General features: G+C 36.7%; 1 protein-coding gene and 1 long non-coding RNA gene across 6 annotated transcripts in view; one reads left to right on the top strand and one right to left on the bottom strand.

Annotated features, from left to right (window-relative positions):
* The window catches only part of LOC100872459 (uncharacterized), a 147,582-nt gene extending 125,479 nt beyond the window's left edge, over positions 1 to 22,103 (bottom strand). Inside the window, exon 1 of one of the 2 annotated variants that reach the window (XM_086903938.1) lies at positions 19,958 to 22,103. In XM_086903938.1, the coding sequence (XP_086760064.1) occupies positions 19,958 to 22,001 (2,044 nt within the window). In that variant the 5' untranslated portion in view covers positions 22,002 to 22,103. The remainder of the gene's footprint in view (positions 1 to 19,957) is intronic. The other variant, XM_086903939.1, reaches the window with a different exon arrangement.
* LOC147658269 (uncharacterized) overlaps positions 3,049 to 24,042 on the top strand; it is a 109,129-nt gene continuing 88,135 nt past the window's right edge. For all 4 annotated transcript variants that reach the window (XR_015290868.1, XR_015290866.1, XR_015290867.1 and 1 more), the window contains exons 1-2: positions 3,049 to 3,512; positions 3,821 to 3,910. This is a non-coding gene — a long non-coding RNA (uncharacterized LOC147658269). The remainder of the gene's footprint in view (positions 3,513 to 3,820; positions 3,911 to 24,042) is intronic.

A 24,042-nucleotide genomic window follows, 5' to 3' on the forward strand; every position in this document is an offset into this window, starting at 1 on the left:
CGATCTTGTTACTACGGTCTCGTTTTAACGAACCCGTATTCTGATTATCGGTCGTTACTTCCACTCTGTGTTACGTTATATACGCGTTTACGTCTGTCACAGACATGTAAGGTCGACCAGGAAAAAAGTTATCTTCTTTTCTACGAATTATCAAATGTAACACAAGTGTTTCTGTTTTTTAATTCGATTATCTTGATATCAGAATTATCGATGATATTAGATTTTGCAAGATTTTTAAGTGGAAAAGTTGATAAATTTTCTTTTGAATTTAAATTACTAGATTGCCAGATAATAATTTTACTAGTTAAATAAATAAAACATTAATCCATCCTAACAAATTATTCTACTCCACGGAACACGAGTTAAATATATTCCAACTTCATTCCAAAAACCGAATCTTATCGCTTTCCTCAACGATATTTCTTAAATCCTCAAAGACCAAACTACTCGAAATCCCTATTAAAATTCAATCAAGAAGACCATTTTCCCCATAGCGCGCAACTCACCGAACAATCGCCACTGCTCCATTACCAACTTTAATAACCGTCTTAAAACGTCCAAGCGTGATTCTCTAACCGAATCGCAGTGGCATCTTCCCTCGTCTAACGCTAACTTTCCATTTCCTCGAAACCGTCGTCGTTTCCATCTGATTCTATCTCTCGAGTGGGTCTCGAGGAACACGTCGATCCGGAGCGCGAGGAGGCGCGGTTAATTTAAGACGATCGAGAGACATCCGCGGAATTCTCAAGCGAAACGCTCGATTTGTCCGCCCTGTGTATTCCTATCCTACGTGTCACGAGCCTGTACATACGTATAACCGATCGGTGGTGACAGAACGAAAGAGGGAGAGAGAGAGGGAGGGAGAGAGGGGGGAGAAGAAATGGAAGGGAGCGAGAGATAGTGATAGAAATAGAGATAGAGACGAAAGAGAGGAATAGGGATAAAGATAGAGGGACGAAAAGAGAGAGAGATACAGAGAAAGATGAGAAAGAAAGAGAGAGAGAGAGAGAGAAAGAGAATGCGTCGTAATCTAAGAATAGAGAGTATAGGATGGGCCGCGTTGCTCGAGAGGTGATTTCGATTCGAATTTTCGCCATTCATTCGAGTCGTATCGAGAACTATTAGAGGCGAAATAGGAAGGCTTCGATGGAATCGTGAGAACGGGGATGAGGATTATCTGGAGGCTGTTCGCTCCTTGCTGCCGATTTCACGCGCCAGCGTTAAGACGGATTTAAAGGGTGGCGAGGAGAAATCGGTTTCGAGGATCCGATCGAGCCGCGTTTAACGTTAATACGTGCGATTTGACCGAGGGATCGCTTTTCGTTCGATCATCGCAATACCGAGAATTTTTCTAAGGAAATGGAATGTTTCCGGTTTCGATACGGATTCCTGATGAAGATTGAGAAATTTTTTTGATTAAGAGCGAAAGCTCGATGCGAGGATTTCATTTTAATTGTGATTAAATTTAATTGCAGTTATTTTAGTGTCGAAGATTCACGTTCATTACTCTATATTATTTATATTATTTTGATTATTTATTAATAAATATAATAATTTTTTTTTAAATAAAATAGAGAATGTAAATTATTAAAAAAGGAAATTCTTGAATTCAAAGATTTAGAAAAATTAATTAAAATAGTTCTTTAATGATTTAATAATTTATATAATTATTTTTATTATTTATATATAAAAAATTCGTTTAAGATTTCCGGAAAAGAGTTCCAAAAAAAAATGGAAAAAAAATAATAAAAATTTTGATAAACACGTTTATTCGTTTCCGAATGAAAATAAAATTGTATCATGATCGTTCCATTTTAAGTATTTTAAATCGAGTTCTCGACATTTATCTTTGTTGGCTGGCCATTAAAAAGAGAAAATGATTTAAGGAAATCTGGTGCACGGAAAATTACAAAAATCAATCGTTGTTCGAGCATTAAAAGACGTACAAACAATGAGGTTATTTTGTAAAGAAATGCTATTTCAAATATGCATACATTTAAAATACTATGTATCGATAAACATAAAATATAACGCTTTGTAAACTACAACACTACAAATATGATAAGTTTGAAAAAAATAATTAATATTCTACGTATGACTAAATATTGACTATAGAATTTTGTATCCTATTTCTCGTAAATAACAGAGAATGTTTATACGATTGAAGTAAACTGTTTGTTAATAAGAACAATTAGAGATTAATCATATTAATTTATTTCATAGTGAATACTTGACCTTATCTCGTATCTATACGCAAGATAGTTCAACCTTCGACAACAATCAAGCAAACGATGAAACGAAGGCCAGAGATATAAACGTGTGTATCATAAAACAAATGTAAATAAAGATATAAATAGTAAGTTTTGTCACTTACGAATGATGAAAATACGAACATCACGTTTGTTCGATAATTTCGATGATCAACTGATGCATTTGGTTGCACAGCAGTCGACTGTACTTGGCAGTTTCAATGTATTTGTGGCCCATTCCCTGAATTCTCCTGATTTCTGGTCTCACACACGCACACACTACAGCCGCGGGCGATCGCAATTTAACTCTGTCACAGTTCACTTCGGACAAAGAGATTCCTCGGAACTTGAATAGCAAGAATCCGAAAGGGACTCGCGAACGCAATGAAAACGTGTCAAGAAAGACGTTAGACCTCTTTTTCTTCTCTATCTCTCTATTATGGTTAGACAAAAGAAATTAGGGATGGTCAGACCACGATATTTTTCACGAACAACGTGACATCACCACGATTCAAACACAATCGACTCTCTACTTCACTTGAAATCACGCGTAAATTAAGACACTTGTCGAATTCGAAACGACGACGATGGACGTTGAACGTACACTCACCGGCAATTAATTCGATGATCATCACTCGAATTTCAAACAGTCAACTGTCCTCGAGACGGTTCGATTCTCGAATCGTAGTTCGTCGATTCGACGCGAGCGTCCAATCTCCAATCGCTACATCGATGATCGCGCACGTTCGATCTGCTTGGCAGAAAAAACTATTGCTTGACGTTCGTAAATCTACGAGTCAAATCGATACGCGACAAAGTTCCGACAACACTCCACGATACAGGTTACTTCGAATGTTACCTCTTGAATTTTTGCACGGATTCAAATGTTTCTCGATCGACGGTACAATGCGACAACGCACGAAAATCGTGTCTCATGCTGCGTCATACGATAGCTCGCGACGTATGTAACTATCACTCATGTCGTAAACTTTACTCTGTCGTTTGAAAATTTTACTTGCGATACGATGCGATTAGTGGTGGTCAAGAGAGGGAAAGAAGAGAAAGAGAGAGAGAAAATAAACGCGAAAACGTGTCGTGTCGCTGAGGCGCGAAGTTAAACGCAGCAGGTGCAAAGGGAGAGAAGTAAGCCGAAGTTGCGCGCGCATCCACACAGTACGACACGGCTCGCGGCTCGCGAGAAACTGCCGGCTGCACGTTAACGCGATACCCGACCGCCCCTTTCAAGCCGAGGATCTGGCGCAGGTACCATCCCTTTTCTTGCCCCCACTATACGTATATCCCATGCTCTGCACCCTCGCCACTTTCGACGTTTCGACGCGCATCCCCTTTCGAACTTATCCCGGACCTGGATAGGACCAATCGAAATCCCCTACCTTTTGTGTCACCTGCAACCTCTCCCGCCTTCATTATTAGCTCGCCTACCAATTTTCCCTTTGTTTTATCAAAGTGTCGATTTATTCAACGAATTTCCCTTTTCTCGTTTACTTGTATCGATGATTTTGATGGAGTTTCATTTTGTGAGTAACAGTTTTTGTTTTCGAATCACGCAGGGATTTGTGGAACGCGACAAAGAGGTTAGGATGCAATTGGATGCCTGAAAGATTATATTATACATGGCTACGAGGGACGAGACGCTACCGGTGAGTAATTTAACGATGAAAGCAAAACATTGTAGAACATTTTTTATCATATTTTGTACGTCGTTTTATTCATGCGTATTATTCATCGTGCAAATTATGACAAATATTGTCAATCCGTATTTTCATCCATATTATTCATGGAAAATTATAATTATAATATCCCGAAATCGGTATGATGAAATTCAGAGAAAAGCAAAACTCGTTTTTAAAATTAGGACGGTCGTTTGTTAAATCGTGAAAATCATCTACGAAATCCTTCGATATGACGAAGCAACCATTTCACAAGCAAAACATCAAGAAAACGTCTCATTTATTTCAAGCTTATCTATCTGACCCGATTATGAGGCTTTCACATTTTATTCTTATCCCTTTGTACTGTCACTTCTGTAAGTCATCACGTTAGTCCTTCTATCCTATAACTCTATTAATTTCCTCGATAATACAAGAAATCAAAGAGCATCTTTTATAACGAGGTTATGATGCACGGTTACCAATGCAACTCGCATTCATGTCTGAAGTATCAAAGCTTGTAATTCTCGCGTTTGACTAATAAATGGGACAATATCAAATCGTTGCAAACATGTAATCATTGCAAGCAAGATTCAGAATGATATTAATCCACGTACAAAGGTGCGACTAATAATTAATCAAAATTATTGTGGACACGATGGAAAACGGAAAGGACAAACGTTCTCCAGCTATTTCCGGCTTATTATTGCAATTCATCTGTCCGATATCCAGCCCAAGATTTATTCCGCGTCTTTCACGAAGCTCGGCTTCTTTTGCCTCTGCCCAACCGTACACAACCGGATCTACTTCTCTCTTTGCTCAAACCACGCGTTTATCCGGCTGTCTGCTAGCTCGATTTGCGCACAAAAGGCCAGAACAATAAGGGCATCCTGACGCTTATACGTTAAGATTTGGCTTCGCGCCTAACGAATTTACATCAAGGTTACCCGAATCGTATTATAATCAATTGAAGTTTGAAAATATTTGATGTTAATTACGAAGTTTTATTTATAAGTATTTTGATCGATTTTCAAATTCGCTATATGAATTTTATAAAACGTGCTAAAATAAACTTAAATTGTTAAATTGTTTCACGTTCCTTCATAATATTTTTTTCGTAAAAATACTGCAAAGACGAATTTTAAGTTAATTATGGATTTTGGTAAATCATTTATATCATAAGAAATAATAGTTAGAAGTAAAAAAATTATTTTATAAAAGAATATACATGAATCTCCTGGAAAGGAAAAAGGAGATTAAAAATATAAAAAAAGTTTAGTGAAATTTTTACCACTAACGATCAAAAATACTTTAATCCTGGTACGTATAACATTTTTGAATCGCACGGATATTGAATTTTCAAATAAAATTAACCTGTACGGCCATATATAGCGCGTACAAACATCGAACAGGACGATATGTTATCATGTGGCCACAAAACGACCCAGACAAGTGAAATTTATTTTTTATCACTCGTATCACCATATGCCCAAAAAATATCCAAAAAAAAAAAAAAAAGAAAAAAAATCCCATGTTGTACAAAAGCAACAATAACATCTCTTGGCAGAAGCGACGGGGACATTGAAACGTATGTGAAAAACGCGGTGAATACGGATGACAACCGATCAAAAACAACAATGATTGAGAAAAACAAACGTACTCTGTGAAAAGTAAAGTGTCAGAGCTAGTCAGGATAAAGACACGGACGGTATTCCACGTGTGGAACAGCTTTTAAACCGGAAAAACGGTTTTTTTCAATGGAGAATGCGATTGACTCTTTGGCGAATGGTTCGAGTCGGGCGTTGCGGAATGGTTTTCGTCTATGGAAGCAGTGTTTTTCGTAAGAATAAAAGTGCCATTGAAAAATTCGCCTCGTGTTGGTCAAACCAGATCAAATGCATTTGCGCTTACATCGATACTCTTTAACTATGCATGCGCCGCATAGTCTGCTTCGTCTGGCCAGCATTTGCGAATATTTCAACGAGATGTGTGGTTAAGAATTGAAAAGGTGCGTTTTGCAAACATAAGTATTACCTTTTGATCAAAAGAGCTTATGCTTTGAATCTTCGATCTTGAATTCGTGAATTCTTTATCTATATTTTTATTTAGATCATGATTTTTCTCCTTTTTGATCATGGTGATAATTCTTTGAAAAAACGATAATTTATTTTTTTGATGCTATTATATTTGTGTTATTTAGTGGAAGATTTTTTCAAAGTTGAAATATCTTGCAAAAATATAAAAAAATTGAAATAATTGATCTGTAACATTGCTCCATTGTATATAATATAGGATATATAGGATACAAATATCGTAATAAATATATATTTAATAAAATGCAACGATATTTAAAATGAGTGGTTTCAACTGTACACCCGTTTTCATTAATTTCAAAAACTTGCTGTCGTTTGATAAGGACAACGTTCTTTACACGTTCAAGAAGTTCTTGTCGTTAATAATTAATATTAATGATGCCATTAAACTGTTTGACTATGTAAAATCTCGTGGCAGCGGAATTTTTCATGAGAATAATGAAAGATACCTTATACACGATTCCCACGAGTCATATAAGAATTCTTTCCAGAAGTTTCTTTTTCCTCGATGGATTTAAACGTTTCTCCGATAATAAAAAAAAAAAAAAAAAAAAGAAAAGAAAATAAGATGAAAAAGTAAGAAAATTCTCTTAATAATAAATTTTTAACATAGGTACTTTTAAAATTAAAAAAATTCTTTACATTAAAAAAAAAAAAAAATTATTGAACCAGCTTCCAATTTAGATTCACATATCTGTAATTAAAATTACAGGTCGCCAAGCTATTTCGAGTGGATTCGTGAAAAAAGATGGCGAATTCAAATTTATCAGCTGCGAATAAAATGACATTGAGATGAATCAATTTCCGTAAATTATGTGAATTACTCAGCGAACCCGTGTCGTAATAAAAAGCATTTTAATTATCAATATCCATTTTTCGCGAAACGACAGAAACCAATATTTTTTTTCAAACATAAACATTCCGAATCAATCATAGCCGATAAATATTTCAATTTATTATTCCATCTTTCACGAATCGACCGAATAAAATAATTTTTAAAAATCTTTACCATATCGCATGAAATTATATCCTTATATCCTATATCGGTATGATACTCTTTCGATTTTAAAGGAAATAAAAAAAAAAAAAAGACGCGATGGATCCAAAGTGGATGGAGCAAAACTCATTAACGAAACGAAGTTGAAACGTTTTCTCGTTCGAATTAAACCGTGGAAAATAACATTTTCATTATCTCTATAAATTCATCAGAGACATTTCGATATTACGAAGTGGCGAGGAATATTCATGTTATCGCGAAACTTCGAAGTTCGGCTCCGAATTAACAAACTGAACTGGCCAGGTTACGGGGATAACTTTCGACAATTGTTCGAACTGTATTTGTATAATGTGTAAAACTTGTGTAATCCTGAAAGAAAGAATAGACTTTATATTCCAGCATCTGACTTATGACACGAGCAAACTTCTGATTATCGAGTTTTTTATCCCCCTCTTTATTTATCTGCATCCTACTGAAATTTCTTATCCTTAGAAATAACTCTAACAGGAATATCGAGGAAAATCTTGTTCTATGGATCAATTTTCTCTTTGAACGCTTTGTATAATTTAGAAAAAATACGATCAAGCATTAAGCAATGAATGTCACTCAAGAATGTAATGCATGTTTTTTTTTTTTCTTTTTTATTTAATATAATTTTGAATTTGAATGGAAGTTGTACAAAAAACATGTATGTGGGAAGCAGAAGTTATATGACCGAGCCAAAGGATAAAAGTTAAAGAAGCGAAACAGAGGGGGAGAACTACACGAGATCAAACTACGCCCTTCGACGACGAAAGAAGACGTACGACGACTGAATTTCTCCTGAATTCTGCCAACGCACACGATATGTGTAATACACACTTCGCAAAAAAACTTCGTAGAAGCGTTAAAATTTAACGCTACTTTCTTTTTATAATTAATTTTTATAAACTTATATATTAAAATCTTTCTTATTAAGTCGTTAATTAATTAAAATTAACGCAATTTTCTTAAACTATTTTGCAAATTTTATTTCAATTTTATCACTGGATTTTATCCAGTAAAAAAATAAAAGAAAAAAATAATACGAAGAAGTTAATTATTTTAAGTACAATGAAATGGATAATGCGAATGGTTTCAACATGATTCTCTTTTATATATCCTTTGAACTGAGTTTGCGCCACTGGAATACCAGATTTTAAAGGATACACCGGAAAAGAGGGAAACTTGCTAGCGAAACGAATAAACAATACGAGCTAACTCAAACGTTTCAAATAAAGGAAGATGTGCTAAGGATATAAGCACCGCTCTTATTGTATCTAAAAATAAATATACAAGCAAAAGTACAAGAAATATCGGGCAAAGCATTATTATGTGTATACAAGTGAATAAATCGTTTAAACTTTTCTCTCGTTGAAAGTTGTTGGAGAATATATTTCCAGAAAACTGGAAAAGGAAATCGACAATTTAATAATTTTTCTTCGTGCTTCTGAAAAAGATTATTTCTCAATAGACAATGTTAACATTAACATAATATAATAAATAGGATTATATGAAATCATATTCTTCCATCTCTCAAAGAAAATTTAATCCTTAAAAAAATATTTGAAAAGGAATGAAATAGACTAAAATTATCACTATCTCTCTCTTTCCCTCTCTCCATTAAAACCACTTTGTCATAGTTTATTTTCGTTCGTTCTTTGATAGTGGATTAAATTGCATTTTGACATCATATTACATTCGAATCACTGTACAATAGGAATAAAAGTGAATTTCAGAGAATTCGTTTTGCTCGATCAACTTCATTTCGTCTCTAAAGCGCCTTTTTTTCTCCCATGATCCTTTATATATCCTTTTTACGATCGTTACCAACGGACGAGAGTTTGAACGTTAATGACAACGGATCATCGATTTTCGATGAATAATTAACGAAAGATTATTACTGGATATCCACATTCGTAACACTTAAAGAGCACGATTTGACGTCATAGAAAGAAGAAATGGGACGTCCCAGTTTCATTAAGCTTGATTATTTTATTAGATAACCCGACACTGCTTCAAATTTTTTCATCCGATATACATATGTTAATCATTTAAAAATAAACTAATTGCAAGTATATCGTAATTAACCTTCTTACGTCGAGTAGTGGTACATTTGTCGCGAATGTTTATAATATTTTTATCTTAATTTTAATCGTTGTAATTGTTACTTTTAATTAAAATAAGATTGAATTGGCGTTCAGGTGATTCGATTTTTTCGATTAAACCATTTAAACCATTATCGAGAACAGTTGTACTTGTAAGTATAAAAATGAGTGGCCTTGTACAATAAATACAACGAACGTTTTCTTCAAGAGGCATCGAGACTCTTGAATTACGTCTTACTTTTTAATTTTAATAATGCGGTGTCTGCGGTTGATTCATGCATTTTGAATACAATTACAGAGTACATGGATATAGCCACGATATGATGTAATTACACTTGTATATCGATATGCGTGCAATGTAATTGTATCGTCTATCGCCTTTTACAATCTTTATCCGAGTCATTCACTTCGATTTATAATTTTTCGTTTAATAATAACTTTCGATAAATTGAGATTTAATTAAATCGAGAAATTATCCATTATGGAGTGTAAATCTTTTCAACGAAATCAATTGAATAGAAATTTTTTAACACTCTTCTCTTTTTAAATTTTATCTATGGAAATAAATTGCTCTATATATTTCTTCACTGTTACTCGAATATCATAAATTTTCATTTTATGCGGTCATAATTCATTCGACGTTTTCTATAATAACAAAACTAAATAGATATCGTTTATAACACTTTAAACAACCTGTTTCTCTTTCTCAAGAAAGTTGAAAATTCTCATAGACTTGGGTAGATAGACGTGTGTGCACAGCAGAGAATGAACGCCTGGTGTATCCTTAGGTAGCAGCTTTGTCTCAGAATTCACGAAACTGGTATAAATCTGTTCCAGAGCAGTGGTATACAAGCTGTATACCAAAACGTTATGTTAACGAAGTTTGTAAAGACGGTAAACGTGTACAGCACGTGTACTCCTCTCCTTAACGATATCGCAGAATTGTAACAGATGATGTAATCGTGCAGATACGACATTATTAACATTAAGTTTCTCGTATGACGCATCACAGAGAATCTGAGGTCAAACAGTTTACCAATTTATTGCGTTTATTGTTATTTAAAAACTGTAGAAAATTATTCTATGCGACGTATTATTTACAACGATTACTTTTATAAGAATATAATACTTTTTCCTTTTAATCAATTTTCAAACTCTAATTCTCTTCGTTATTGCGATCATTTTTCTGATATGATAGCATCCAATCTTGCAGTTGACCGAATTTTCATCAAGCCACTTTATGTTTATATCAATAATATTTGCGTTTAAGCAAGCATAACATTATTATGCCAGATTGGTCTGCTGAAACATTCCTGCCTTATCGTCCTAACCATTGAATTAAATAATTCCATCGCACGCATAACGTCGCAATTTCAAAAGGATAAGGGAAATACGAGAAATAATGACTCGTTGTTTACGAACACCTTTTTAAAATCGTCTAAAATTTTTTTTCTTTCTTTTTATAAAAGGAGATGGAATGAAAATTTTGGGGATCATTTCACGATAGGTAATAGAGGAAATAATTACAAACAAAATTAATGCTGTGCACGATATTTCAAACGATTATAGCTATAAATAAATGCTTTAATAGGATGGATTGTTCGGTATAACTGTAATGGGCGAGCCAATCGAGCGGAAGTTAGGATACACGAGCGATCGTTTGTATTAATTATCACGCGTCACGTGTTATCCATTTCTGCCCTATTGTAGTCGAATAGTTTTTCAAATAGACTAAAGATCACGTATCAAGCTGAATATTATCATTGTCTCAAGCGAAACAGATTACATCCCATCGTTATTCGCTATCGAAAATTTCATTCGATCGATAATAAAATCATCCTCTCTCTCTCTCTCTCTCTCTCTTGTTAAATCTAAACAGACAACAGGGAACAAATTATTTAATAAATAAACGGGAATTTGAATCAACGTGCCTACACAAGAAATTGCAAATACGACAAGTTCATCATCAACATTTCCGTCCTCTCTTAAACAAATCGGTGAATCAAAACGATCACGTTCGAATTCAGGACATCCTGTGTACGTCATCGATGTCTCTATCGATAATTCCACCAATGACTCATCATACGCCTCGAGTTCGATCTCGAAATAATGAGCCGGCAATTAGCCGGAAATAAAAAGTTTGTCCTTCCGATCGGCCCGTGGCGGGAAGTTAGGTAACAAACCTCCGCTCCGTCCTTTCTTTTTCCTTCTTTTTCTTCCCCCTCTCTTTCTCTCTCTCTCTCTCTCTCTCTCTCTCTTTCGAGGTCTCATTTCGATATTTGTTCCGACATGCAAAATCTATTACCGTGTCAAGCGGTAAAATCAACGACGATGCTCACGCTGGCTGATCGCCAAATTCACTTTCGAAGATGGTTACGGTGGGACGACATTTATGCCCCGTTTTTTTTTTTCCTCTTCTTCTTCTTTCTTCTTCGAGTCGAATACGATTTTGCCATTGCTTCGCTCGTCACAGCATTTGAGGAATTTTATCCCTCTTGTGAACGAATTTTTTTTTTTTTTTAAACGTGGAAACATTTAAATTTGACCTGTCACAAAAGCAAAAACGCGAGACGTGTATTCGAATATTTTTATCCGGCCTCGAATCGATATGGAATATCGTCCGATGTGTATAAACGGTCAAATTGATGTCGCATTTTCTTCCAAAAATAAATCCAACTGCGGAAAATTGGCCGTGTTCCCTTGCACTTGAATGCAAAAATACTTCCTTCAACTTCCGAGACATCGTCGATCATTATAATCATCTTTTCTTATGTAAAGATAGAATGTTTCCAGAAATTGCTCAATCGTTTGTTGAAACGTAAATATTACACGGATAAATTAGATCATAGTTGTATAATTTTTTGTGAATAAAAATAATAATACGAAATACTTTTTTTTTTTTTTTTTTTATAAATGAATTTCAATTAATACACATACCGCAATTGCGAAACTTAATAGTACAATTCTTACATAAGCAGATTTCTAAGATTACACGAGCTTTAAATTCGAGGGAACGAGGTGACTCCTCCCATTCACGAGAACTGCTCTCCTCTCTCTCTCTCTGTACCTTTTCTCTAATTAAAAATACCAATTCTTTATAATGGAATAAAAAAAAAAAACAAATTTCATTACTTCACTTTTTACTATTATCTTCGAGAGAAAAATTCAAATTTTCATCTATCGAAATCAATATCCATAAACTCGTTTGTACGAAAAGATTATTGAATCAAGATTATTATCAACTTCGTCAAGAAGGAAAATTTCGATTTCAAACCGAAATTACGATATCAATCGCGAACGATCCTATCATCCTTTTGATGAAATACATCAGAAAAGGGCAAAGTAATTTTGCCCATCTCGATCGGACGAATGAAATTTCTTGTCGCAATCTCTATGCCTCTTTCAGCCCCTCGCTCCACTTTGTGCGTAGCAGGTTGCTGCATACCGTGAACAGCGGTTGTGTACGACCCTGCGCGCTCGTTGATACGACGTGTTTTGATTAAAGGGAAGGGAAGCTCTCGCAAGAGACTCTCGTTAACCCGTTCTTATCGTTACGGAAGAGGGCTTTGATATAGGACTGCAAGAACCAGGTTGGATAGCAGCAATTTACTCGCGATGATTAGAACGACGGGCCTCATGAGAGCGGCGGCGTGTTCGAAAAATCCACGATGCACTTATGCTGCACGCCACGTATACGCCGTGCACGTGCTCTGAAAGCGCGACGTGGCGCGACGCGGAAATACACACGCGGCGAGACCTTTTTTTTTGAAATGGCGAGTAAAGTGGAATTTTCAAATGGGTTGACACAGGCAATTTTGAAAGTTTAAATTTGGGAATTGGATAACGGAGATCTAAGGTTTTGTAAACGCGTGTGTTCGATTATTGATATTGTTTTTTTTTTTTTTTTTTTTTAAATAACGATTTTAATAATCGAGATCAGATCATCTCGAGAATAAATGTTCGAATATATTTCGCTCGGGATGACAAAACGATTATCGTCGACATGTTTTATTTTCGCATCTCTTAATTCCACGTAGTTTTTATATTTTATGTCGCGATGTTTAAGCCATTAAGCAGAGTTCTTTTCTATTTTTTTAAATTTTCTTTTCTTCTCGTAATCTCTCTTATTCATGGACTAAATTTTTAACTCTCTTTGGGTTATTCTCTTTTAAAAATGCAATTTTTACACAATTATTCCAACTTTTAAATCTGTTTTATGTAATTAACACCGACAATTAACAATTGAATTCATTATAAATACAAAGAATCGTTCGAAATTTAATGGAAGATCACATCTCAAGCACTTTTATTAATCATTTCTCTCGTGATATCAATACTACAACATCTAAAAAAAAAAATAACAATTTCAATTACAATAATACAAACACAACTCCTACGTTTAAAATTTAATTTATCTCGCTTGTCGTTAAATTAAAAGATTACGATAAAAAAACAGGTTGCATCTACGTTTAAAACAATTAATTTGAAAATTTAATTTATCTCTAATTTCGTTCCCGTTGCAAAATAAAACAAGCAAATATATCCTACGCGCATCTGTCTGAAACAATTAAATCCAATCCATTTCCACAAAGATGGTTCGAATTTCGCGGTATTGGCAAATATGGCGGCGATGTTTAAACGGAACGCGATTTATAGGGGATGGCACTCGCCAATTGTTACACTGCCAACGTGAAATGCGGCGTATCGCCTCGCGTCTAGCAACAAGTTGATGTTTCCTTTTACATGCAAACGTCCGCGCGCCGAGATCAAACCGATAGTTACGCGACAAGAACTGCTAAACACTTTCGAGTTAATGCCAACAATTTCAACAGGGACGTGAGCAACGTCGCCAGAACGAACTGCGAAACGCGCTCTGAATACACGCCGGGTGAATGGTTATATTATAATATCCATTTCATGCTCGAACACCCTCGTCTTCGCTCGAGGGAGAGGTATAAACCTGTGTGGGAGAGAGATTGACTTTCGACTCCGTGATTTCGACGCCATTTTGTTTTGCATTCACCCGTGACAACGAAGATCGCGTGGTAAAATTACTAGTAGTAGATTATTTGTTATTATTATTATTATTATTATTACGTCGGTGTGATTCGAGTTGAAAATAGTAGCTTTTTAGAAAGGATGTGCGAAGCGTTTTACAAAGTATCTTTCTTTCGATATTTCTTTCGCATTTGGGGGAAAAATGGGAGATAGAGAATGTCACTAGCCGAATGTTTCCTTGAAGAATTTTCAACGTAACGCGCGACTTCTAGCTTTTCGAGAAGACTATTGTTATAAAAAGAATTATTCGAGATACAAATGAATTGATGAATGGAAGTGGAACTGGAAGCGTCAAACAACTTTGGGCGAACCAAGTCCAAGTAGAGACAAGTCGTCGTAGTTTAGCACAAATATCTGTACACAATAAATCAAACAAGTGCTCCATCAGCATGGTGAAAGCATCGTTAACGAGCGTACCCCACTATTCAAATATTTCGTTTCGAATACGGTGCCAATTCCTTTATCGGAACATTTTATACGACGGATCATTTGATGTAGTTAAGTTTATAAATTGGTAGAATTATTTAAAAATAACGTATAATTTGCGTAATTCTTAAAAAAGATGTATTAATTATAACGTAGTAACGTGAAAACAAACAAACGTGTAATCCTGTTATTAATTTATGCGCCGCTCATATTGGTGCGTTTACAATATCATCAATTATGTAATAAGCTTTTCCCAGCTTACACGTATCCCACATTAGCCAACGTATGAGTATTTAAGCTCAAAGGTTCTACTTTCTTCCCGTAGACGTTGCGCATGCTACACCAATCCTGTGTAATCCTTCCTTTATCTGATAGTAGTCACCACTAAAATACGATCTTCCCACTAATTCCCGGACACTTTCAAGGCGGATCAAAAGAGTTTCATTTTGCTTTCGAGAATCGAGCGCGACTCTGTCCTTTGAAACCAGTGAATATTTAAGGGATCATCATAATCTATCTTCCCTAACGCCCGTGAACTTGATTAATAGATGATTAAAAACGTGGTTTTTTCTTTCTTTCTTTTTTTTTTTTTTATCGAATCTTTAATTTATATTATTTTTTCACAAGAATTAAAGAAGTCACGACGCTTTAACTTTCAGTTTTCATACGATTTCTATTACTTTTATGGAAAAGTTATTCTGCGTATATATTTTTCCACACGTTCCACGTTCTCGTTTCAAACTTTTGAACCCGCCTCGATAAAAATCTGCCACCAATTTTCGATTGTCAAAAGTGGGGAAAAAAGTCAGTCGAGCCAAAACAAAATCTCGTTGTTCTCAAGGATCGGTTGTAGTGGCCCAGTTTCGTGTGAAACTTTGTCGAGAAAGAAGACAGTGTACAATTATCTCGGCCTTCCTGAAAGATTTTCAAGAAGTGGTTGACGATCATCCCTGGCAAAAAGGACGGAAAACAAGAGCAAAGTCAAGTGAGGAAGAAAGAGAAAAAGTGGGATCAGAGAGAGATTCGCGGCAGAGCTTTTGCAGCTGATTTTCACGAGACTTCCTGATCGAAGGCGCGCCACTAATCTTTTTAACTGAAAGCCTGTCACCAACTGTGACTCTCCTTCCAGCCAAAAGAGACGACTTCTCATCAAAATTATCTCCCCCTTTTCTCCAAATCAAATTCTTCCGACTCTATCTCGCAATAATTGTTTTCTTGCAATTAAATGCAAGTTTAACTTAAAGATCTGAGCCCAATTTAATTATAGGCAAGGTTTTAACATTATTGATACGATATTTGCAATTAAAATCATTAAACAGTGGTTGCTTGCATAGTGTAACATATGGAATATAAAAAAAAAAAAAACAATAATGTTTTCTTCTTCAAATTGACTAACTAACTTAATATGATTGTCGTCGATACGAATTTCAAGTAAAAAATAAATAATTAATTCCATCAACAACCCGACAATATTGCAAAAAAAAAAAAAATATTTGAACGAACCTTGTTTGATCCTTTAAAGTTTCCAAGTTAATTAAAAATAGATCCAAGATAATTACTTTCAATAAACAGAGAATCATCGATCAACTATTACTATTATTCAACTTATACTATTTTTCAAAATACTTGCAAAGATACAAATTTAATCGATCAACATTCGAACACTTATTTGCCTTATACTTGATCCCATCACTGCTTCCCGCCAAAAGTGGATTATTAAATATTTGCCCCATATGGACATTCACTCCTGGTGAAGTCCTTCGAGTATACGCTCGACAACGAGGTGGATAATTAAATTCGCGGTGGTTAAGTTGATCGATGCGGGCGACACGGATTTTCTTTGAAATCGCATGTTTCGTGCGTTCAAATGAGGGTAGCGGATACGAATGAGGGTGGTGGTACATATAAATGAGACGTGGCAAATACATATTCGAGTTGAGTTCGATAATACGGTGTTCAAAATTTTGAATGAACGGGAATATTATGGAAATACTCGTGTTGTTTGTCTAAATTGAATGAGAGAGATCGTGAAAGGGGAGAAAGAGAAAATATATGGGTGCAAGCGTGCAATACGAGTCTTGCAATTGGGTCAGGCTATATCTCTGTTCCTCTGTTAGAAAAAAAAAAAAAAAAGACACATGGGACAATTTTACTCTAGGTAATAACAAGTCCAATATCCCTTCGACGCGAATATTTTTTTTCGTAAATTTGTCGAGAATGTATTTTAAATTGATGGTATATTAAATAATGTAAAATGACTTTTGAAAATTATTTTTGAAAAGGGTTTGCTTAAAATAGAAATATTGGCTCGATCGTGGAATGTATATTAACTTGTTGTTAATACGTATATCTAATATGATCTTAACGCGATGATAATTTATCAAGACAATTATTTGTTAATCCGTTAGGATTTTCAATTTTTAATTCCTTTGTTTTATAACGATATCTGGTGGGTTTGTAATTCGGATGAATCATAGAATTTCGAAAATTATTAAATATTGATTCTCTTGATTAAATTTTACAACAAAGGATTAAGAGAATTTAAAACACGCTGGGAATATTTATAAGAATTATATTAGCGAGATAATTGAATTCTTCCAATTCATTTAACTTCAAATATTTTCTCGAAGAATTTTATTTTCGTGTCTGAAAGCGCGTTTCGTTTCCTTTTCGCGCAAGACCTTCCTTCTTCAAAAAAAAAAAAAAAATGCCGTTTATTAATTACTACTACGAGATTAACGTTCAGTTAGCGCCAAAAATAATACACATTCATCATGAAGTAATAGTGCGCACGTAGTGAAACTTATCGTGATTGCGTTTCGTGCTCACAAACGGTTATTCAACAAAGGAGAATAGTGCATGCACAGCAGTTTTGTTTTATGCGCCTATTTGCAGACTAAAAAGCCATTATTTGAATTCATAGCGTGTCCTAACGAAGGATTGTACGAATTTAATATAGATTTGTGTAAAAAAAAAAAAAAAAAAAAATACGTCAGACTTGTGGAAAGAAAATGATAATTATGCAAAAATTAATAAAAATTATGTAAATAGTATTCGAATATCCTTTCGACTATCGTAAACGATCAATTTAAACGTTAAATTTCAGAATTAAATTTTGATAATTATGTAAGTTAATAAAAATTATGTAAATAATATTCGAACATCGTTTCGAATATCGTAGACATCGATCAATTTATCGATTAAATTTCAGAATTAAATTTCGTCATATTTTTATTATCGTATTTTGTACACAATTCTTTTTTTTTTTTTTTTAAATCTATTAATAACTCGTACGTGATAACTGGAAGAAGATAAATATTTGGCAACAATATTTTTCCAATACAATTCGAAATTGTTTAACCAATAATTCGTAAAAAAATGTTTTTCTAAAATTGTTTCGAGTTTTTTAAAACGATTAAAAGTTCATTCTTTTTTTTTTTTTTTTTCCCCTCCCCTCCCCTCCAGAAACGAATTTTCATCTCGCCTCGAAACGATACAATTTTAATCGCGCTACTTTCCATCGAATTAATCGAAGTATCGTTGATTAGTCACCGACTTATACGGTTTATTCCCGGATTGCAAATTCGTTTGCGACGTTATCGAACGATAGCTGAAATGTCAGCAAGCGTTTAAAAGCCACTTTAATCCGACCTTTATTTCGTTGGGCATTTGGTTGAAATACTCGGCTCGAGAAATCGCTAAAAGCTTCAAAGAGCGCGTAATCCAATTTCCGATGAGAATTGAACACCCGCTATATCTAACTACATGGACGTGACCAAGTTTTCAATCGTACCTGCTCGTTCTTTATTATTCAAAATTTCATAATTATTTTCCCGAATAAATCGATAGAAGATCTTGAGAAAATTCTCTTATTTCTTTTTTTCTTGTTTCGAACGAATTATTAAATTATTTAAATTATATTTTAACGTACATTTCTTTGGTTAATTTCATAAAATGATAATTCAACCACGATTCTTGAATCTCAGAAGATTTAATCAAGTTGTAACTTCGTAATTAATATCTTTAATTGAATACGAATAGCAATGATTTTATAAAATCTCTATTACGAATATCTTATAAAGTTCAGGTTATTCCTTATGAATTCGAACGATGACTTTTAATTCAATCAAATGCAATCCCATCGAGGTATTTCAGATATCGTCAAATACTGAAATTCTTCCCTCACCGTATATAATACAACGTAAACTCGTGAATCGTTCATTTATTAATATTATTACTCGACAAATCGTCGAACGAGAGTAAACCGATACTCTCCATCATTTGAATCAGAGATCGGAATTTCAAATTTTCACATCACCGAAACTTACTTCAATCGTTCTTTCTATTCTTCTTTTCTATTCTATTTTTCTATTCTACAAAAAAAAAAAAAAAAGAAAGAAAAAGAAATCTTAATACCACCTCGAACACAGTTCGCATCAGATTATCCCAAGCGAATTCCAGAAGGATTTACAGCATTTGCCACCCGCAAGAACACGCGAGGGAGCCATCGATTGAAGCCAGCGTTTATTTCAGTTTATTTCAGCTCTTATTTTCCTTCCCTAAAATTCTCCCGCGTCCATTCTCAACCTCGTGACGACATTGTTCAAGATAAAATGTGCGTATAACAAGTTTAACAAGCTTCGATAACACGAAAGTTTCCTCGTAATGCACCGGTGAATATATTTCTCGGATATTACGCGTATATTCCGGGAAGGTTGCGTCGCGTAAATAAAAGAAGAACAAGTTGAAAAGCGAGGCGAGAGTTGCTTAAAGTTTTCCCATTAAGAAAATAATGGAAAACGTCTCTGTTAACGATTAAAAATATTTTGACGATGGGGCGAGAAATCTTTTGTATCCTCTCTTCGTATAATTAAAGAGAAATGCGTTTCGATGACAAAGTGATGCCGTTTCTTTGAACGACTGTGTTTCCTTTTCAATTAACTTGCGCAATTAATCGAGGACGCAGTTTTCTAGATTGTCGATGAAATTATTAATTGATATTATAAAATATGATTCTAATATCGAATAGATACGTGCAATTATTCGTTATTCCGTGATAATTGCATGCGATAAAAAGAAAGCAATATCTTGAAGAGAAACGATACGTAGAATTAATAATATATCGTCGATGCAACGTTTATGCGAAATATTATACGAAAGAATTGATTACGTGTTAATTATTACTCGTCAATTTCATCGCGTAATTTCGCAATTAGACGAATTCCTTGGACGGGGGAAAATGAGAAAGAAACCTATTAATTACTTCCACTACGTCGAAAGAAGGCACGTTTACACTCCAAAAGCAGAGGAACAAAACATCAAAGTTCTCGTTTCTTACCTTGCGTGCCTCGTTCCTTTTTCTTTCGCCGCGGTCTCCTCTTTTCCACCTTCTCCGCGTAATTAGACGACGACGAATCATCGCGGCCCGCCACTTCCTGCTTCTCCGCGACCCTCCTCGCCTCCCTCTGCCGTTTCCTCAACAACTCGTACACCCTTTTAAAGTAATCCCTCGCGATATCCTCGTTCGACTTGTTCATCAACACACCCTCGCCGTTCGAATAATCGAAACTCTCGATCGATCCATCCCCTTCCTCCTCCTCCTCCTCAACACCTTCCTCGATCCCCTCGCTTCCATCCACGATCTTAAACGTGTCGCTCTTCTTCACGTTCGATCTCGCGTACAATTCCTTGTAATCGTTAAAAGCCTTCTTAGGAATCGTATTGTAACCGCAATCAGGCGAATTCACGTTAGACGAGTCAGCCTCGCGATTCTTCGCTCGAACCTTGACGAGTACGTGATTCTTCGGGGAGGCATCGACCTCGTTGTCGACCAGATACTTCTCCCGAACACGACTGCTGCTCGCCGGCCTCTCGTTCGCGGAATCGTTCGGAGAAATCACAACCTCGGAACAATCATCGCGATCCCCTATTGTTCCCTCGTCCTCGCCAACGCTCCTCCGATTTCTCATTTCTTTCTCCATTTGCCGCGCAGGACTCGCGCAATTCTTCAAACTCTGACAGATCTTGCAATCGTCGAAAGTGCACAGATCGGCTCGAACGTCGTTCCGCCCAGAATCCTCTTCCTCCGTGTCCCGCCTCTGCGACCTCTCGTGCCTCTTCCTCTCCTTGTACTCGCGCCAGGTCTCGTCCACGGTGTCCTGCCTCCTCCTAGCGCCTCCTCCACCCATCTGGCCCGCCACCAACGCGTCGCTCCTCGTCTTTCGGTACAGCTTCCGTTTCTCGGCCCCCTGACCCGTCGTCGTTCCCTCGAGGATCGTCTCGCTCCTCGAACGCCTGTACGCTTTTTGCCCGGACGAATCCTGCCTGCAACGAGACCCGTTGTCGCCTCTCGACCACCTCTCCACCTGCCTCCCCCCTTTCCGCCTATCCTTCTCAACGATTTCCGGATCGAACCTGATGACGCTCGCCTCGCTCCTCGCCTTTCGAGTGCGATAACCCGGCTCCTCCGCCTCGCCGTAACACGAGTTACTCTTCTCAATGCCATCATCGACGCCTCGCGTCCATCCCGCTAGATTCGTCCCAACGGATCGTTCCAGCTCCATCCTCTGCTGTATCTTCCTTCGAAGGAACGATCTTACCCTCTCCAGCTCCTCTCCCTTCCTTTCTTTACCAGCCCCCTCCGGTTTTAAAATTCGATCGGCCAGTCGGAGGGGCGATCTAGCGTCCTCCTCCTCCTCGATGGCTTCACTCGTCACGATTTTCCCGCCTCGTGTCGTCCCCTCGTTGTCGGCGGGCTCCTCGTGGACCAGCGTCTCGCTGCGACTCCTCAGGTAAGCCTTCACCTTCCTGCATCTCTCTCTCGCGATCTCCTCGGCGCTCTTCGCGCCCTCCCTTCCAAGATCGTCTATGATCTGTTGCCTCAGGTAATCGCCCATCGAATACTTCTTCCCCTCCTCCGATCTATCCTTCCTCCTCTTCCTCCTCTCCCTCACCGATATCTCGCTCCTCGACTTCCTAGGCTTGTAACCGAACTGCAGCGTGCCGAACTTGCTGCTGAACCCGTCCACGTTCCTGTTCCCTTGAGGACAGGGGCTGGCCACGGAGGAGGAGGAGGAGGAGGAGGAAAGCGTGGCCGATCTGGGGAGGAACTCCTCGCGCGACTTGAGCCCCTCTCGAAACGAGCCCCTGGCTCGCTGGGCCGTGCGCCCACTCGTCTCGACCAGGAGGCGGCCGTTCTTGTCCAACAGCTGGATCACAGGAAGCGTGTCCGCGGACGTGGTCAGCTCCCACTCCCAGTCGAGCGGCTTGTCCAGCTTCAGTCTGATGATCGGCTCCGATGAGGGCTCGTTGGAGGACGAACAGGAATCCGGATTGGTCAGGCTCGACGACGCCGCTGTTATGATCGGGTGACCGTTCTTCATGTTTCTTTTTCTTTTTTTCTTTTTTTTTTGGAGAGATTCTTCACGATTTCGACGGAAAGTTCGGTTTTTTTGGATTCACTTGGGAATGAGCGTTTGTACGTGGTTGATTTTTAAAAAGGGTGGTGATCATCGAAACTTTAGTTTTTATCGATTGTGCGATTTTGATCGAGGTTTTGATTGGGTTTTGATGTTATGTTATTTTGTGTATATAAATTTTGTTTTCTTGATTTTCTTCTTGGAAATAATTTGGGAGGAATGCGAGTATTTCGACAAAATATACTTTTCTTGGTTGTATTTGTACAAAGGTGTATGCGATGATTCTGAATTTTGAGTAAGTAAGTAAAACGCGATTTTGAACGGTTTAAACTTCGTGTCGATCGGCTGGACAGTGGAACTTTAGGATGGTGAAAGAATTTTCTTCGCCACTTTTGCTCAAACGCGAGCTTTGATTTGAAAATACGCGTGAAAGAGGCAAAAGTACTTCCAATAACTCGAATATCAACATTGAGATATTCATTTAGAAAGTTATTTCTTTCCACCGTGAAACGTAAATATTTGGGAATAGCGAAAAATATATTAAGAAAATGTTTTGTTTTCGTACGATGTTAACACGTTTATTTGTAGCCATGAAAATTTCAAAATTGTTAGTCAATCCTCTCGAATAATCGAACCTCATTCACTTTACTATTCATTTTATTTCTTTTCTCACTTAAAAATTAATTTAATATCAAGTCGTTCGTTTTATTGGCCACTTTAAAATATACATATCTCCGTTTATTTTTAAATTACAAAAACATTTATTTCGCAATTTTCAATAAACGTATTCCAATATTCACTTTTCCAATTTTTCACTTTCAAATTACTTTACAATCAAACGTTTATTTTCCCATTTTATAAAAATCAAAGTTTCCAATTCACTCAGAGAAAAATATTCTTACTCGCTTCTTTCTCCACTTCCCTTTTGCTTTAAATCACCTTGAAATAAATCCAAACTTTCAAATATAAAACGAGAAAATATTTTCACTTGAAGCAAAAATGTTTCCTCAACTCATCGACAAAAAATATCCAAATATTCTCATTTCGCTTTCCCCCTTTTTATCTTCGAATCACGTTAAAATAGACGTTTCCAACGTCGAAGGAAAAAATGTATTTTCGAAGAAAAAGAAAATAAACAAATAAACGAACAAACAATAAAACTTCACCGTTTCAGAAAAATCATGCCAGCAAGTTTACCTAATCCCATCACGATTAATCATCGATCGACCGACGAAGAATCAAAAGAATCGAATCATCGTTCCACGCTTATCCAATTTACTCGAATCGCTTGCAGACAGAGCCAGCGTGATATCCGCTCCGCGATCGTGGATTATTATTGTTCGAATCGAACGAGTTAACGTCTCTTACGTAACCAGCGACCTCAGACGCTTGGCAATCTGTCAGAATCGAGCCTGACTTTGGGATCTTTTCCCGAAACGGTCTCGTACCATCTCCCTCTCCCCTCCTGTCTTCCGTCTGTTTGCGTTTAGCATTCGCTTCGGATCCGCCCGCCCAGTTCTTTTCTCCACCGACGTGTCGACGCACCGAGGGGCGACACGAGCTTCGAAACGTATGGAGAGATGCTTGTCGCCTCTTGAAAAAACGGGTAACGCGACTGCTACGTGAGAATAATGTGGGCCGGACGGTGCCACGGTCTAATGGCGGAGCATGACGGGGAAAAAATGTATCTAGCGAGCTCTCCCTTTTCTAATAAATTCCCGTTCAACAATTTCTTTCCGATTCAAGGAAACAATTCTTCTTTTCTTGGAGAGGAGGAACCAAGTTTATTCTCCTCGATTCTAGTTTTATTACTTCTTTTTCCTCCTCCCCTTAAATTCGAAATTCAATAGAAGAATAAAAAAAAAGTAATGGATATTCTTCGTATGACGAACTTATTTTCTAATCCCGCACGACACGATTCACTTCTCCGTCGATTTTTCCACTACATCACTAACGAAATACGAGACCACTCATCGAGACGAACGAAAGGCAGCTACGATTCTTT

This window comes from Apis florea, unplaced genomic scaffold (assembly GCF_048593485.1).
Source record: "Apis florea isolate Af1SG1 unplaced genomic scaffold, ASM4859348v1 contig_2293_pilon, whole genome shotgun sequence".
Lineage (NCBI taxonomy): Eukaryota > Metazoa > Arthropoda > Insecta > Hymenoptera > Apidae > Apis > Apis florea.